General features: G+C 43.5%; 2 protein-coding genes across 2 annotated transcripts; both read right to left on the bottom strand.

Moving 5' to 3' along the window:
* Positions 1–903: 903 nt before the first annotated feature.
* Positions 904–1,491, bottom strand: LOC125629849 (olfactory receptor 5AS1-like). The gene has a single exon (XM_048835219.2). It carries the CDS (start codon positions 1,489–1,491, stop codon positions 904–906), a length of 588 nt encoding a protein of 195 aa, XP_048691176.2.
* A 6,055-nt stretch (positions 1,492–7,546) lies between these two features.
* LOC142072275 (olfactory receptor 5W2-like) lies at positions 7,547–8,485 on the bottom strand. Its single transcript, XM_075128970.1, has one exon. The coding sequence runs from the start codon at positions 8,483–8,485 to the stop codon at positions 7,547–7,549; it is 939 nt and encodes a 312-aa protein (XP_074985071.1).
* Positions 8,486–17,477: the final 8,992 nt, after the last annotated feature.

Raw genomic sequence — 17,477 nt, 5'->3', positions numbered from 1 at the left:
GATTTCTGAGCGTATTAAGCTTAGCCTTGCGTGTTTTGTTTTATTTTGCTTTGTGACTTATTTTGTTTGCTTTGTTATTTCTTAAAACCGCTTAAATCCTACTTTTTATGCTTAATAAAATCACTTTTGTATATTTGTAAATTCAGTGCAAGTAATTGTTATCTGGGGGGCAAACAGCTGTGCATATGTCTCTTGCAGTGATATAGAGGGCAAACATTTATCATTTTACCCTGTATAACCTTTATACAGAGTAAAATGGATTTATTTGGGGTTTAGATTCCACTGGTAGCTGCGTGTCTGTGTGCTGGAGACAGGTGTCCTGCTGAGGTGGTTTCAATCTAGATCTGCAGTTTTTGCAACCTCAGTCTTGGTTGCAGCTGGCTCGCGTGTCTGGCTCAACAAGGCAGGGTTCTGGGGGCCTAAGCAGTCAGGGAAAATGAGCTCAGATGTAATTTCAGCACTTTAGATGACAGTCACCATGAGGGTCTCTGTGACCAAAACCGTCACACTCTGGACTTGGGTTTCCTGCATTTCCAGAAAGCATCCCAGCCCCTGAGTGATGTTCTATTACAGTCTGGGCTGCTCTTGCCTTTGAAAGTTGTTCAACTGTGGATAACTAATTAAATAACCCATGGAACAGAGACATGAAATTGAGCAACTCACTCTCTAAGTAGATGCCCCTAGCACCAGCTTATAAAATCATTCTCTCTTTCTTCCCCTATGAGTCTTCCTGTGTTTTGTCCACTGATTTCAGATGGGGTCTGCAGACCTTGTTGGAATATAAAAATTAATAATAATAAACAATACTACCACGGGCTCTGCAAAATTATTTTTCAAATGGCTGAGAATTGAATTCACCTGTTTCCACTCCCCATCAGTAAACCAGTACAGAGTTAAACAGATTCAAGAATTGGTTAGGAGTTTATTCATTGCTTTCCTCAGGGCGTCCTTCACCTCTGTGTTCATCAGGCTGTAGATGAGGGGGTTGAACATGGGGATCACCAATGTGTAAGACACTGAGGCCATTTTATCTGTGTCCATGGAATAGCTGGAGGTGGGACGTAAATACATGAAGAGGAGGGTGCCATAAAACAGGACCACAGCGGTCAAGTGGAAAATGCAGGTGGAGAAGGCTTTGCGCAGGCACTTGGTGGAGCAGATCTGCAGGATAGTGGAGGTGATATAAACATAGGAGAGGAGGACAGTCACAAAGATGCTCTCTGTAATGCACAACGTGAAAGCAAACATCACAATCTCATTGATGCGGGTGTCAGAACAGGAGAGCGCCAGCAGCGGGGGGAATTCACAGGAGAAATTATTGATGATGTTGGAGCTGCAGAATGACAGCTGAAATGTGAAACACGTGAATATCATTGAATCCACCAACCCCACAGCGTACACCCCAGTCACCAGCTGTTTACAAAGCTGCCTGGACATGGTGACCGTATAGAGCAGCGGGTTACAGATGGGCACATAATGGTAATACGCCATCACAGCCAGCAAGAAGCCCTGAGAATCTGCAAAAGTGATAGAGAGAGACATTTGCACAGCGCAGGCGGTAAAAGAAATGCTTTTCCTCTCGGCTAATAAATTCAGCAGCATCTTGGGGGAAATTGTCGAGGAAAGGCAGAGGTCACAGAAAGACAAATTTCTGAGGAAAAAGTACATGGGGGTGTGGAGTCGGGGGTCAATTGTGATTAACAAGATCAACCCCCCATTCCCCAGCAGGGTGATACCATAAAGCAGTAGGAACAGTTCAAACAGGGGGACTGTTTGGTGTGCAGTTGGCACTGTGTGTGTGTGTTTAGTGGGCATTATGTGTGTGTGTGTGCTTGGTGGGCAGTATGTGTGTGAATGTGTTGATGGGTACAGTGGAGCTGAATGTCAAGTGGAGGCAGGTGCGTGTCCCTTGTCCTGCCCATGGCTCAGGCTGGCGTCCCCCCTCCTCCCAGTGCGGGGCTCCTTGTAAGATCATAGAATCATAAGGTTTGAAGGGACCTCGAGAGGTCATCTATTCCACTCCCCTGTACTCAAGGCATTGCTAAGTATTCTCTAGACCATCCCTGACAGGTGTTTATCCAACCTGCTCTTAAAAATCTCCAATGGTGGAGATTCCACAACCTTCCTAGACAAGTTATTCTAGTGCACAGCCACCCTCACTGTTGGAATGTTTTTCCTAATGTCCAACTTAAATCGCCCTTTCTTCAATTGAAGTCCATCCATTCTTGTCCTATCCTGTCCCCCCCAGACACGTTGCTTTGCAGTTTTATTCCTAAACTCTGTTTCACTGACTATAAATTATAGGAAATAAATAAAATTAAGAACAGACTAACAGGGGCAGAGCTGGCCTGCTCGGAGATATTTTGCAGCAGCTTCTGCAGAGATCTTCTGTGTTAACCACCAGTTTGGGGAATATTCTCCTTTTTGCAGCCTTCCCTGACCTTGGAATTATCAGTGAGGACTGCCCCAAGCACCTCCGGGTCACAAGCGGCAAAAAGCCAGGAGGAGGAATTATGAGCATGACTCCTAGAGGAAGTTGGGGCATAGGGTTTCCTGAGCACAGACCTGGAGTGACAGACTCTGGAGTTTATGAATACAGAAGTTGCTGGTTGTTGATTGTTTCTACTGGTGTTCAGGGAAGGATTCTGCATCCATTCTTTGTAACCCCTCCTCCAAGGATTATACCAAAAAATATAGCTGACTTGGATCATCAATTTTTCCTCCTAAAACTGCACGCCCTCCATACATAACCTATGGACTTCGATTGAAGCGAGGGTGGTTTAGATTGGACATTAGGAAACACATTTCAACAGTGAGACTGGGTAAGTACTGGAATAACTTCGGTGGTTTTGGAATCTGCACCATTGGAGATTTTTAACAGCAGGTTAGACAAACACCTGTCAGGGATGGTCTAGATAATACTTAGAACTGCCATGAGTGCAGGGGAGTGGACTAGATGGCCTCTCGAGGTCCCTTCGAGTGGTATGATTCTATGATCTTACAAGGAGCCCTGCACTGGGAGAAGGGGGGACACCAGCCTGAGCACTGGGCAGGGCAAGGGACACACACCTGCCTCCACTTGACATACAGTTCCAGGGTACCCCCACCACATGCACACACATAGTGCCCAATGCACACCAAACACACACACACACGCACACAGAATGCCCACTACACACACACAACCTGACACTGAGCTCAATCAGAATACAGAAGAATCTCTACGGGGAAGCTGGGACAGCTGCAATATTTCCAACGAGCCTGAACAAAAAGAACCGAAGGGGATTCTGCTGCCCTGGCAGGGAGATAGGACTAGATTTCCCAACTGGTCTTTTCCATCAGCAGCTTCTCTGAGGACTGGTTTATGCTTAAAAATTAGATCAACAGAGCTCTGTCGCACGGGGGGGAGGGGGGGAATCTTTTCATACCCTGTGCGAGGCAGTTAGCTTGTACTGAACCTCAGTGTAATTCTTCCATTGATGTAGCTACTGCCTCTCGGAGACCTGGATTAACTACATCGATGGAAAAACCCCTTCCATCAGTGTGGAAAGCATCTACACTGTGGGACTGCCGACCATCATAGCTGAGTCAATGTAATGGCCTTAGTATACAAATTCCCTGAATGGATGTGGGAGCTTTCCACCTTCCTATTGAAGTGATTTTTCTCTCCTTTTCCTGTCACTCTTCTCCCTCCCTTGATAAAATTCTTTCCTTCTTTTGATCGGTAAATATGTTCAGAAAAGTTAAATTTTCTCCCCTCAGGATTATTCCTTACTTCCCTTCCCATGAATGGCCTACTGTCATTTCAATTAAAGGCTTAAATGCTCTGAAACTGACTTGTTTGCCCATGACTTGGTGGTACCTCTTTGTTTTTCCTCCCTTCACATACAGTGAGTTTGGGGCAGAAGCTATACCTTCTCAGAACTGTAAAAATCAGACTAAGAGTCGAATTTTTCCTGTTTGCTAACAACACCATTATTACCCTTAATACTTCTGGAGCTGCTTTCTGGGATGACTTTGAGATTTGCTCCCTGTAACATCTTTGCTCCCAGGACTACAGCTGTGCACAGCACATGCAAATAATGTTGTTGCCTTCCTTGTGAAATGGAACACAGAGGGCCAGAGCATAAGCTGGTCTGGATTGCTCTCTCTCCCATGATGTCTTTTTAATATGATACGAAACTGAGGTGACTGTATTCCACTTCATGTGTTGGTCACCTCTCCAAAAGTCTTTTTAAGTAATCTTCCAGCATTGGAACATGAAAGTATCTAGAAATGGGTGAATTTCTTCCAGGCTAATCATAGAATCATAGGCTTTAAAGTCAGAAGGGACCATTGTGATTGTCTAGTCTCACCTCCTGTACAATACAGGCCACAGAATCTCACCCAGCCACTCCTGTAACAAACCTCTGACCTCTGCCTGAGCTATTGAAGTCCTCAAATTGTGGTTGAAAGACTTTGAGTTGCAGAGAATTCTCCAGCAAGTGACCTGTGCCCCACGCTGCAGAGGAAGGCGAAAACCCCCTCTGACAATCTGCCCTGGAGGAAAATTCCTTCTCAACCACAAATATGGAGATCAGCTAAACCCTAAGCACATGGGCAAGACTCACCAGCCAGGCACCCAGGAAAGAATTCTCTGTAGTAACTGAGATCCCACACCATCTAACATCCCATCACAGGCCATTCGGCATATCTACCGCTAATAGTTGAAGATCAATTAATTGCCAAAATTAGGCTATCACATCATATAATCTCCTATGTAAACTTATTGAGTTTAATCTTAAATCCAGATAAGTCTTTTGCCCCCACTGCTTCCCTTAGAAGGCTGTTCCAGAACGTCACTCCTCTGATGGTTAGAAACCTCCATCTAATTTCAAGTCAAAACTTCCTGATGGCCACTTTATATCCATTTGTTCTTGTGTCCACATTGGTAGTGAGCTTAAATAATTCTTCACCCTCCGTGGTATTTATCCCTTTGATACATGTATAGAAAGTAATCATATCTCCCCTCAGCCTTCTTTTGGTTAGGCTAAGCAAGCCAAACTCCTTGAGTCTCCTTTCATAAGACAGGTTTTCCATTTCTCGGACCATGTTTGTAACCCTTTTCTGTACCTGTTCCAGTTTGAATTCATCTTTCTTAAACATAGGAGACCAGAACTGCACACAATATTCCAGAGGAGGTCTCATTAGTGCCTTGGATAATGATACTAACACCTCCTTATCTCTACTGGAAATACCTCGCCTGATGCATCCCAAGACCTCATTAGCTTTTTTTCACAGACATATCACATTGGTGGCTCATAGTCATCCTGCGGTCAACCACTACTACGAGGTCCTTCTCCTCTGTTACTTCCAAGTGATGTGTCCCCATTTCATAACAAAAATTCTTGTTATTAATCCCTAAATGCATGACCTTGCACTATTCACTATTAAATTTATTAATAATTTATTGGAAAAAACAATGCCATTGAGGGTTGACCTGAAACTATTCACAAATGTGTTACTAAGTCTCCTCATAGTCTTGTCCCAAAACAATGTGTGTGGGTAGGAGGATTTAGGTACCGGTCACAAAGCAGCCACCGGTAGGAGGTGCTGATGCTCCCTCTCTTTGTAATTTTTAGCTCAATAGTTAGGCTGTTCAGTTATGAGGTGGGAGATCCAGGTTCAGTTCTCCATTCTGTCCAGTACTGGGCAAAGATGTGCACTTGGCTTTCTTGTATTTCCAGAAAGCATCCCAGCCCCTGAGGGATGTGACATTCCAGTCTGGGTTGCTCTCAATCTCTCCTTTCAAAGTTGTTCTATGGTGCAAAACTAATTAAAAAACCATTGGAACAGAGACATGAAGATGAGCATGTCGGTGTCCCGAACCACTTGTCTATAGAGTCAATCTCTCTTTCTGGCCCTGTGATTCTTCCCCGTGTTTTATCCACAATGCAACAGCTTCAACAGGAGAGACTGAGGCCATATCTACACAACTGGCTAAATCAGGACTACTGCGATAGATGAAATGGTCTTGATTGAGTAGGTCTGGGGAAGACATGCTAAATCGATGGGAGAGCTCTCGCCTGTTGAAGTCTGGACTCCACCTCACTCAGACACTATCTTCCACAGTAGATCTTTCTCAGGGCTGGTTTACACCTACTCTGTGGGATGATCTGTTTTACACTACTTCAGTTACGTAACTCTCTGGTTGACTTAGCACGGTGTGGACACCACTATAAGTCAGACTAACTTAGTCAACTTGAAGTAGCTTAATTTAGATCAATTTACAGCAATAGCGTACACCAAGCCTGAGAATGATGCAGGACAGAACATAGCCCAGTAGCCAGGATACTGTCCAGCAATGTGTGAGACCCACTTTCAAATTGTTTCTCCCCGTCAGACGGATTGGGGATTTGCCTGGATCTCCCACTTCCCATGGGAGTGATCTAATCACTGGGTTACAGTCTATAAGGGAAGCAGCACCATTCCCGCCTCTTCCATTCCCATCCATTTTTTTAAGTGTGGCCCAACATTGTCTTTGCATGTACATCAAAAAGTATCCAGGAAGGAAATGAAATGTTCCATTTCTGGTCATGCTAAATAGTTCCTTCCACCCCACAGGACATTTCTGTCAATATTTTTAATTTGCCAAACATTTAAGGAATTTTCAGATTTGGTTCAGGTTGAACTGAATTTGTTTTTCAATTTTTTTGAAACACCCATGAACTCAAAAATCAGCTATTGGCTCAGGTCTATTCATTTCTCAATCTCCGTAACCTGAGCTGTACAATTCCCAGAATCCCTCTTCTTCAGAGTCCATAGGACTAAGAACTAAGAGTAAGACCTCATAGCTAACCTGCTGATGTGATATGAACATCTAGTGTCTGATATGACTTTTTCTTTCTGTTTAATTTATGTGCTGGAGAAAACTCACCCTTTCCATATTATTTTGTATTCAGTTCAGTGCAGATTCTCACAGAGGATGCACACACACCATGTTGTCTTTTGGATATGTTACCCTTGTTTTTACTTATTTTGTTTCTCCCTAAGCTTAAAATAAAGGCCATTTTGATGGAAATCACTTTTCTCCTTCACATGCATGAATACAAACCAGGTGAAAATCTACACAACAACCCCACAGAGAACATAAAGGGCTGCAGAATATCAGGAGGGTGTGCAAAACTCCCTTTACTTCAGCCATGGAAACCACACACTTCATACTTCCAACTGCATAACAAAAACCAAACCCACTACAAAGCAGAAGGAGAAAGATTAGATGCCCCCATCTTCTTCCCCAATACAAATACTTCTATATTTTTGAAGCACGTCACAAATATTCACACATCTGAAACAGGTGCCTCCTGGAATTTTGATGGGGTAATAGCCTAATAAAGCCATGATTTTAGTTGGGGCCTGCAGGCCTCATTAGAATACAAACAAATTATTAATAATAACAATATAATAATGAACAATACTCCCAGGGGCTCTGCGAAATTACATTGCAATGGGATGGGAATTGAATTCAACTGTTCCCATCACTAAACCAGGACTGAGTTAAAGAGATTCAAGAATTCGTTAGCAGTTTATTCATTGCTCTCCTTAGGGCGTCCTTCACCTCCGTGTTCCTCAGGCTGTAGATGAGGGGGTTCAACATGGGGATCACCAGCGAGTAAAACACTGAGACTATTTTGTCCGTGTCCATGGAATAGCTGGAGCTGGGACGTAAATACATGAAGAGTTGGGTGCCATAAAACAGGACCACAGAGGTCAAGTGGAAAGAGCAGGTGGAGAAGGCTTTGCGCCGGCCCTCGGCGGAGCGTATCTGCAGGATGGTGGAGGTGATATAGACATAGGAGAGGAGGAATGTCACAAATATGCTCCCGGTAATGCACAACGTGAAAACAAACATCATAATCTCATTGATGCGGGTATCAGAACAGGAGAGCACCAACAGTGGGGGGGTGTCACAGAAGAAATGATTGATAATGTTGGAGCTGCAGAATGACAGCCGAAATGTAAAACACGTGAATATCATTGAATCCACCACCCCCACAGAGTACACCCCAGCCACCAGCTGTTTACAAAGCTGCCTGGACATGGTGACTGTATAGAGCAGTGGGTTACAGATGGCCACATAATGGTCATACGCCATGACAGTCAGCAAGAAGCCCTCAGAATCTGCAAAAGCAATAGAGAGAGACATTTGCACAGCACAGGTAGTAAAAGAAATGCTTTTCCTCTCAGCTAATAAATTCAGCAGCATCTTGGGGGAAATTGTCGAGGAAAGGCAGAGGTCACAGAAAGACAAATTCCTGAGGAAAAAGTACATGGGGGTGTGGAGTTGGGGGTCAATCGTGATTATCAAGATCATCCCCCCATTCCCCACTAGGGTGATAACATATATCAGTAGGAACAGCCCAAACAGTGGAACCTGCAGCTCTGGACGATCTGTCAGTCCTGAGAGAATGAACTCAGTCACCTCCGAGTGATTTCCCTTTTCCATTTCCTCTCAACAGAGATCAGGCTGCTACAGAGATGTGGGCAGGTGAATGGTGCAGAAAACCTGCCCCTTCTCTGTAATGAAGTAAGTGAAGATAAATGGAGATCAGTTTCTCAATGGACATCAGTACCCACTCCGGGAAGGGCTTAGTCCACAGAGCCAGATGTTCTCAGCTGGTCATTCCAGGTGTTCGATAAGATGCAAACACTATGCAAATACAATGACACGCAGGTTAATCATGTCCTACCACACACACACTCCTGTTCACTAATCCAAACACAAAACAATGACTTGTGACTCTGCTGTGAGAGAATCAGTCTGAAGGGATTATTCCTTAGCTAAAGAAGGGGTGAGAGTAAAAGAGTTTCAATATTTCCACCCTCTTTGGGCAAGGGGATCTCTGTGGCTTGGCATGTCAGTTTGGGGTGAAGTTGCTTACTGTCCTAATTTAGCTTTTTGGCATTTACTGGAGCCTGTATGAAAACCCAGAGATATCATGGGAAGCCCTGGTTTCAGTGACTAGGTAATTGCTTATTTTTTTCCAACCCAGGAGGTTGCTCCTTTAGCTGAAGGGGTCGGAGTTGTGGCTGAGGCTTTTAGTGCTGGAGGTCTGGAATTTAATAGTTGCTGATCCCCATGGTGTCTGCGTGTGTGTGTGTGTGAGATAGAGATGTGGTGGCATTTCCTCATCGAAAGAAACTGCCAATTAGGAGCATTCGGAAAATTTTATATTGAGATGTGTGATCTATGGGACATGATTCCTGAAGCAACTGGGAATAACTGAGCTCAGACAGCCATAACACCTAATTAACGCATTCTGTGAACCAAAGCCACCTTGGTGTAATTGGTGCCCTGGGGATTAATTTGTCCTATTCTTCCCTACTGTGTTATTAAATGATGCAATTTCTACCGGAGTTACAGAGTATGAGGTTAGTGGTATATTTCGTCCTGATTTTTTCAGTGCAAGCCAAGTACTCTGTAGAGCTGATCCACAAAAGGTTGTTTTTTGTTTTGTTTTTTTTTTGTGGAGACCGAAATCTTTTTGCTCGGAAATACTATAGTGGTGCATCAGACACCACACAGCACCAATCTCTTCCATGTTCCTGGCTCCCAGGTTGGACTACATCCCCCATGATGCATGATGGTCTCTCCTCTTTCTGAAATGCTCTGGAACTTCACCAGAGTCCCACAGCCATGGTTTAGGGAAGAGGGGTGTTTGGTGTTTTTATGGAATGCTGATAGTTTCCAGAGAAAAGATAATTTCATGGAAAAAATAGTTAAAAGGAAAATCCAATTACCCATCATAAAAAATCTCAAGAAAAATTTTCAAACAGCCTTAGGAAGAAATTTGGAATCAAGGAATAGAAAAGTCCTAATTCTTTGCAGGTGTAGCTGATATCTTCTCAGTCCTTCCAAATTTCAGAATCACCTCACTGTCCTGGCCCAAATAGGTCGAATGTAAAACCACTGTAAAACACTGTAAAACAAGTAAGAGTACTCCAGATTATCCATCTATGTATAGAATGCCAATCACCATGGTATTCTATGTCCTTTCCTTCTAGGTTACTCTCCAAAATAGGAAAGATAGATTTTTGCCTGGTGGAGACCACATGGTGACCTGAGGAGCTCAGGAGGAAACCACACCATGTTATGGACTTCTTCAGTTCACATACTATCCCTCTTGCATGCATATTATCTGCACACAAAGCTCTGCTTTAATATGCCAGATAAATCTATGAGTCAACTAGAAATAGTCATGCTCTCACCACAAATATTAACACTGATTTTTTGATAATGTATGTGAAGTTATAATATGACACTGTATCATGTAGTTAATACATATTGCAAACTAAGGCTGGCAAGCTGGTCTGTCTTAAACAAAGAAACGTGTGCTCTGCTTAATTTTGTATCTAAACAGTAAAACAAGAGTCGTCAAGCAGGAAGGGAAACAAAGGAAGCCTAAAAAGGTGAGGAAAAAGTGGCAGGGAATATCCTTCTACATAGACATTTTGTCTTCTGGTAACCAGGTGGAAATGTTTCTCAAAGGGTGGGTAGGACTATAAAAAGAAGGGGCAGGCATCCCAAGGCCCTGCTCTCTCTTGCTCGCTCTCTCTCTCTCTCTCCCTCCCCATTGATTCACTGCGTCTGAATAAAGGGATAAAGGAATCAGCCTTGGATTAGGGGAGGGGTCCTGACCTAAGAAGTCTGGTCAGCAAGACTGCTGAAAGCATGTGGAGAGGAAAGTTTCGCTTTGAATTTCACATCATTTGTTAATTTAAGCACAAGTTTCATTATAGCTTTAGTTTTCTTGTAACCATGTCTGACTTCTATGCTTCCTTACTTGCACTCACTTAAGATCTATCTTTGTAGTCAATTAAGATTGTTTTATCTGGTCCAGTGCATTTAAATAGAAGTGTCTGAGAAGCTAAGTTGTATGCATGTTAGTGCTATTAAAGAAATAATGGACAATGTACCTTGTATTGTCCAAAAGAGGACTGGGCAGCACAGGACATCCATTTCTGGAGGGAAATCAAAGACTAGGGAGCGTGTTGGGGTCACCCTACAGTATAACCAAGGGTGGTGAGAGCCTGAGCATAACCCAACTATTCCTGGCCAGGCTGTAGTTACACACACGCTCAGGGTGTGATTTGCATGCTAGATGGTTGTTTGAGAGTGGCCTAGGTGGAAGCCACTTCAGCAAGGCATTGCAAGGTTGTGACACAACTACTGATTAGTCTGGGTTGATGACAATAGTGTTTGATTGACATGAAAGGGTGAGGTCCCCCAATGAATGGGCCCATGCACTGATCTGTGGCTGAAGATGCACAAGGACAATGTGCATCAACCTCCCCACAAGGAGATCCCTGACAGGCCCAGTGATGATTCTTCCCTTCTTCACTATGGTAGCAGAAATTATCCCCTATGTGTGTTCAGGCTTTCCTGGTATTATCCGTGCTCTGGAGCGTATCGGTGCCCCCTTCTCCTAAGTGGTGCCAATCTTTGAGGCATTGCAGGATTGATTGTATTAGGAGGAAAAATTGATGATCCAAGTAAGCTATATTCTTTGCTATAATCTTTGGAAGAGGGGTTACAAAGAGTGTACACAAAGTCCTGATTCCCTGATACCTGTAGAAAAAACCTACAGCCAACAATCTCTGTATTCAGAAACTCCCAAGTCCATCACTCCAGGTCTGTGCACAGGAAACACTATGCCCCTACTTACTCTAAAACTCATGATCATAATCCTCCTTCTGGCTTTCTCCTTCCTGTGATCCGGAGGTCGCTGGGGCAGTCCTCATTGAAAATGCCAAGGGCAGGCCAGGCTGCTAAAAGGAGGATATTCCCCAAACCAGTAGGTTAACACTGAAGATCTGCGAAGATGCTGCAAAATATCTCCGAGCATCCCAGCTCTGTCCCGATTATTCTTTTCTTAATTTTATTTATTTCCTATTATTTGTAATCTGTGAAACAGAGTTTAGGAATAAAACTGCAAAGCAAAGTGTTGGGGTGGGGGGACAGGATAGGACAAGAACCGATGGACTTCAATTGCAGAAACGGCGGTTTAGGTTGGACATTAGGAAAAACATCCCAACAGTGAGGGTGGCTGTGCACTGGAATAACTTGCCTAAGAAGGTTGTAGAATCTTCACCATTGGAGATTTTTAAGAGCAGGTTAGACAAACACCAGTCAGGGATGGTCTAGATAATATTCAGCACTGCCATGAGTGCAAGGAAGTGGACTAGATGACCTCTCGAGGTCCCTTCCAGTCCTATGATTCTGTGATCTTACAAGAAGCCTTGCACTGGGAGGAGGGGGGACGCCAGTCTGAGCACTGGGAAGGGCAAGGGAAATGCACCTGCCTCCATTTGACATTCATCTCCACTGTACCCCACAACATACGAACACACATAGTGCTCACTGCACACCAAGCACACACACACACACACACATAATGACCAGTAAACACACAGAGACAGTGTCCACTACACAGAACACACACATTGCCCACTGCATACAACACACTCAATGCCAACTGTACACCAAAGACACACACAGCCTGACACTGAGCTCAATGAGAATGCAGAATAATCTCTACTGGGAAGCTGGGACAGCTGCAATATTTCCAACTTGCCTGAACAAAAAGTATCGAAGGGGATTCTGCTGCCCTGTAAGGGAGATAGGACTAGATTTCCCAACTGGTCAGAAGCATATTTTTATAAAGCATATGGAGTGCAATGTCACACAGAGCTTTGCCCAGCACTGGACAGAAGGGGAAATTGAACCTGGATCTCCCTCCTCACAGGTGAACACCCCAACTCTTGGGCTAAAAATTCCAAAGAGAAGGCCCACCACCGCCTCCTGCAGTGGCTGCTTTGTGACCGGCATCTAAATCTTCCCCCTGCACACACACAGTGTTTTGGCACAAAGCTATTAGGCATATTTGTAACACATTTGTAAAGAGTTTCAGGTCAATCCAAACGGTATTGTTTTTTGACAATAAATGATTAGTCCAGAAGAAATTCACTCATTTCTAGACACCTTTTGTCCCAACCCTGGGAAATTACTTAAAGAGATGTTTGGAGAGGTGAACAACAAATAAAGTTGAAGACAGTCAACTCAGGTTTTTTCATGGTAAAATGACCTCACAGGAGAGACAGCGATCCAGGCCAGCTGATGATCTGCCCGTCTGTGTTCCATTTCCACAAGGAAAGGCATGGCAACAACATTAATTGCATGTGCTGTGCATACCGGTTTTTCTGGGAGCAATGATGCTCCAGGGATCAAATCTCAAAGTCATCAAAGCCAAATTTAACCTCTTCTGGCCAAGGAAGCAGTTCCAGAGGTATTAAGGGTAACGTCGGTGTGGTTAGCAAACAGGGGAAGATTTGACTCTGAATTTACGGTTCAGAGCAGGTGCTGCTTCCATCCCTCTTAACTGCTTGTAAGTGAAGGGAGGAAAAAGAAAGAGGTACCACCAAGTCATGGGGAAACAAGTCAGTTTCAGAGGATTTCAGCCTTTAATTGAAATGACATTCATGGGAGGGGAAGGAAGGAATTATGCTGAGAGTAAAAATTTCTGAACAGATTTACCCATCAAAAGAAGGAAAGAGATTTATAAGGGAGGGAGAAGAATGATGGAAAAGGAGAGAAAAATCGCTTTAATGGGAAGGGGGAAACCCCCCCATCAAGACAAGGAATGTCGATACTAAGGCCGTTACATTGACTCAGCTATGGTGTGCAGCAGCTCCACAGTGTAGATGCTTTCCACAGTCATGGAATGGTTTTTCCTTCGATGTAGTGAATCCATGTCCCCGAGAGACAATAGGTAGGTCAAAGGAAGAATTACACTGAGGGTCAGTACAACCTAACTTCGTTGAACATGGTACGAAACGTTTCTCAGCCCTGTGCGACGGAGATTGGTTGATCTAATTTTTAAGCATAAACCAGGCCCCAGAGAAGCTACCAATGGAAAAGACCAGTAGGGAATTCCAATCCTATCTCCTTGTCAGGGCAGCAGAATCTGCTTCGGTTCTCTTTGTTCAGGCAAGTTGGAAATATTGCAGCTATCCCAGCTTCCCAGTAGAGATTATTCTGTATTCTGATTGAGCTCAGTGTCATGTTGTATGTGTGTGTGTTTCGTGTTCATCAGGCACTCTGTGTGTGCGTGTTGTGGGGGTTACAGTGAAGCTGAATATCAAGTGTTGGCAGATGTGTGTCCCTTACCCTGCCCAGTGCTCTGGAAGGCGTCTCCCCTCCTCCCAGTGCAGGGTTTCTTGTGCGATCATAGACTCATAGGACTGGAAGGGAAATGAGAGGTCATCTATTCCCCTCCCCTGCACTCAGACCAGAACTGAGTATTATCTAGACCATCCCTGACAGGTGTTAATAAATACTCTAGGTTAATTAATAAGTAAAAAGTGATTTTATTAAATACAGAAAGTAGAATTGATGTGGTTCCAAGTAATAACAGACAGAAGAAAATGAATTACCAGACAAAATAAAATAAAACACGTCAGTCTAAACCTAATACAGTAAAAAACTAAATGCAGGTAAATGTCACCCTCAAAGATGTTGCAATAAGCCTCTCTTACAGACTACACTTCCTCCTTGTCTGGGTCCAGCAATCAATCACACCCCTGTAGTTACTGTCCTTTTTTCCAGTTTCTTTCAGGCATCTCCTTGGACCGAAAAGACTACCTTTTGTGACAGCTGAAGACAAAATGGAGGGATTTCCACAAGGGGTTATATACTCTCTCTCTCTCGTGGGTGGAAACCCCTTCCCTTCTCCTCTGCAGAATCCAGCTCCAAGATGGAGTTTTGGAGTCACATGGCAAGTCACATGTCCATGCATGACTCGGTTACTTACAGGCCGAAGCCACATTCCCAGGAAAACTCAAATGTGGACTGGCATCTCTCAAAGGTCATTGTTAGCTTAAGTGTTTCTTGATTGGGCACTTACAGAGAATAGTCTTTTATCAAGAAGCTGACCAACTGCTTCACTGAGGCTACTTAATCTCAAACAAGTAAATAGCCAATATTCATAACTTCGATTAAAAAATGATACATGCATGCAAGCAGTAGATCATAAGATTTGACGAGATATGTAACATGGCCTATCTAGCATAAAACATATTCCAGTTATGTCATATTTACAGCCATGAGCCTATTTCTATAAAGAATTATGGGGTGCAATGTCACATTCTGTTTCACGGACTATAAATTACAGGAAATAAATAAAATTAACAAAAGAATCAGAAGGGAACTGGCCTGCTCGGAGATACTTTGTGGCAGCATCTGCAGAGATGCTGCAGAGATATTGACTGTTAACCACCAGTTTGGGGAGCATCCTCCTTTTTGCAGCCTGCCCTGACCATGGCGTTTTCAGTGAGGGCTGCCCCAGGCACCTCCGGGTCACAGGAGGCAGAAAGGCAGGAGGAGGAGTTATGAGCATGACTCCTAGAGGAAGTAGGGGCAGAGCGTTTCCTGGGCACAGACCTGGAGTGACAGACTTTGGAGTTTCTGAATACAGAGATTGCTGGTTGTTGGTTGTTTCTAGTGGTGTTCAGGGAAGCAGGACTTTGTGTACATTCTTTGTAACCCCTTTCCCAGTGGATTATACTAAAGAATATAGCTGACTTGGAACATCAAGTTTTTCTCCTAATACAAACATTTCCACCTGTTTCCCGGAAGAGAAAAACTCTATGTAGAAGGATGTTCCCTTCTGCTTTTTCCTCACCTTTTTGGGCTACCTTTGTTTCCCTTCCTGCTTAATGACTCTGGTTACTGTTTAGATACAAAATTAAGCAGATCACACATTTCTTTGTTTAAGACAGACAAGTTTGCCAGCCTCAGTTTGGAACATGTATGAATAACATGATGCAGTGTAATCTTATATCTTCACATACATTATAAAAGAAAATGTATAAATATTTATGATGAGAGCATGACTATTTCTATTTGACTTATTTATCATCTTAAACTGAGCTCTGTGTGCAGATAATATGCATGCAAGAGGGATAGTTTTGTGAACTGCAGAAGTCCGGAGCACGCTGTGGTGTCCTCCTGAGCTCTTCTGATCATCATGTGGTTTCCATCAAGCCAAATGAGTGAACCTATCTTTCCTACTTTGGGGAGTAACCTAGAAACGGAAGGACCTAAGATACCATGTTGATTGGCATGCCATAAATAGCTCGATAATCTGGAATCCTCTTACATATCTTACAGATTTTACATTTCATGTAGTGGGGCCAGGACAATGAGGTGATTCTGAAACCAAGAATGGCAGTGAAGATATCAGTTATGGCTGCAAATAATTAGTATGTTTCACCTGAATCTAACTTTCAGTTCCTTTGATTCCAAATGTGTTGCTAAGGCTGGTTGAAAACTTTTCTTGAGAAGATTTTGATGGGAAATTTTATTTTCAATTCAACTATTTTTCCATTAAATTATTTTTTTCCTGGAAATGATCAGCTTTCCATCCAAAAAGCCAATCTTCCCTCCTCTTTAAATCATGGCTGTGGGACTCTGATGATCTTCCAGAGCCATACAGCAAGAGGAGAGACCATCATGCATCATGGGGGATGTAGTCCAGCCTGGGAGCCTGGCCCATGCAAGAGATTGGTGGTGTGTGATATCTGACGTACCCAATGGTATATCTGAGTTGAAATATTAAGTTTTTTATCAAAAAGATTTTGGTCTCCAGAAAAAAAAAAGCTCCTTTGTGGATCAGCTCTATGCAGTACCCAGCTTGCATTGAAAACAGCAGGATGAAATATACCCCAAACCTCATACTCTGTAACTCTGGTAGAAACTGCATCATTTAATAACACAGTAAGAAAAAGTAGGTCAAATTAATCCCCAGGGCACCAATTACACCGAGGATGGCTTTAGTTTACTGAATTCATTAATTACGTGTTTTGGCTCTCTGAGCTCAGGTATTCCCAGTTGCTTCAGGAATCATGTCCCATAGATCACACATCTCAGTATAAAACTTCCCGAATGGTCCAAAGAGGCAGTTTCTGTCGAGGAGTAAATGTCACCACATCTCTCTGTCTCTTATCAGCAGGTACGTGCTATTGTCCGGAATTAGAGTCACACACACACACGCAGACACCATGGGGATCAGCAGCTATTGAATTCCACACCTCCAGCACCGAAAGCCTCAGCCCCAACTCCGACCCCTTCAGCTAAAGGAGGAACCTCCTTGTTTGGAAAAAAATAGGCAATTACCTAGTCACTGAAGCCAGGGCTTCCCATTCTGTCTCTGGGTTTTCATACAGGCTCAAGTAAATACCAAAAAGACTAATTAGCACAGTAAGCAACTTTAACCCTGTCATAAATATAAAGGGAAGGGTAAACCCCTTTAAAATCCCTCCTGGCCAGAGGAAAAATCCTCTCACATGTAAAGGGTCAAGAAGCTAAAGGTAACCTCGCTGGAACCTGACCAAAATGACCAATGAGGAGACAACATACTTTCAAAAGCTGGAAGGACAGA

Source organism: Caretta caretta, chromosome 6, assembly GCF_965140235.1.
Source record: "Caretta caretta isolate rCarCar2 chromosome 6, rCarCar1.hap1, whole genome shotgun sequence".
Taxonomy (NCBI): domain Eukaryota; kingdom Metazoa; phylum Chordata; order Testudines; family Cheloniidae; genus Caretta; species Caretta caretta.
This window is presented reverse-complemented; position numbering and strand designations above follow the sequence as displayed.

Coding starts and splice junctions, on each gene's coding strand:
- LOC125629849 (XM_048835219.2), bottom strand. CDS start 1,491: ATGGCGTATTACCATTATGTGCCCATCTGTAACCCGCTGCTCTATACG.
- LOC142072275 (XM_075128970.1), bottom strand. CDS start 8,485: ATGGAAAAGGGAAATCACTCGGAGGTGACTGAGTTCATTCTCTCAGGA.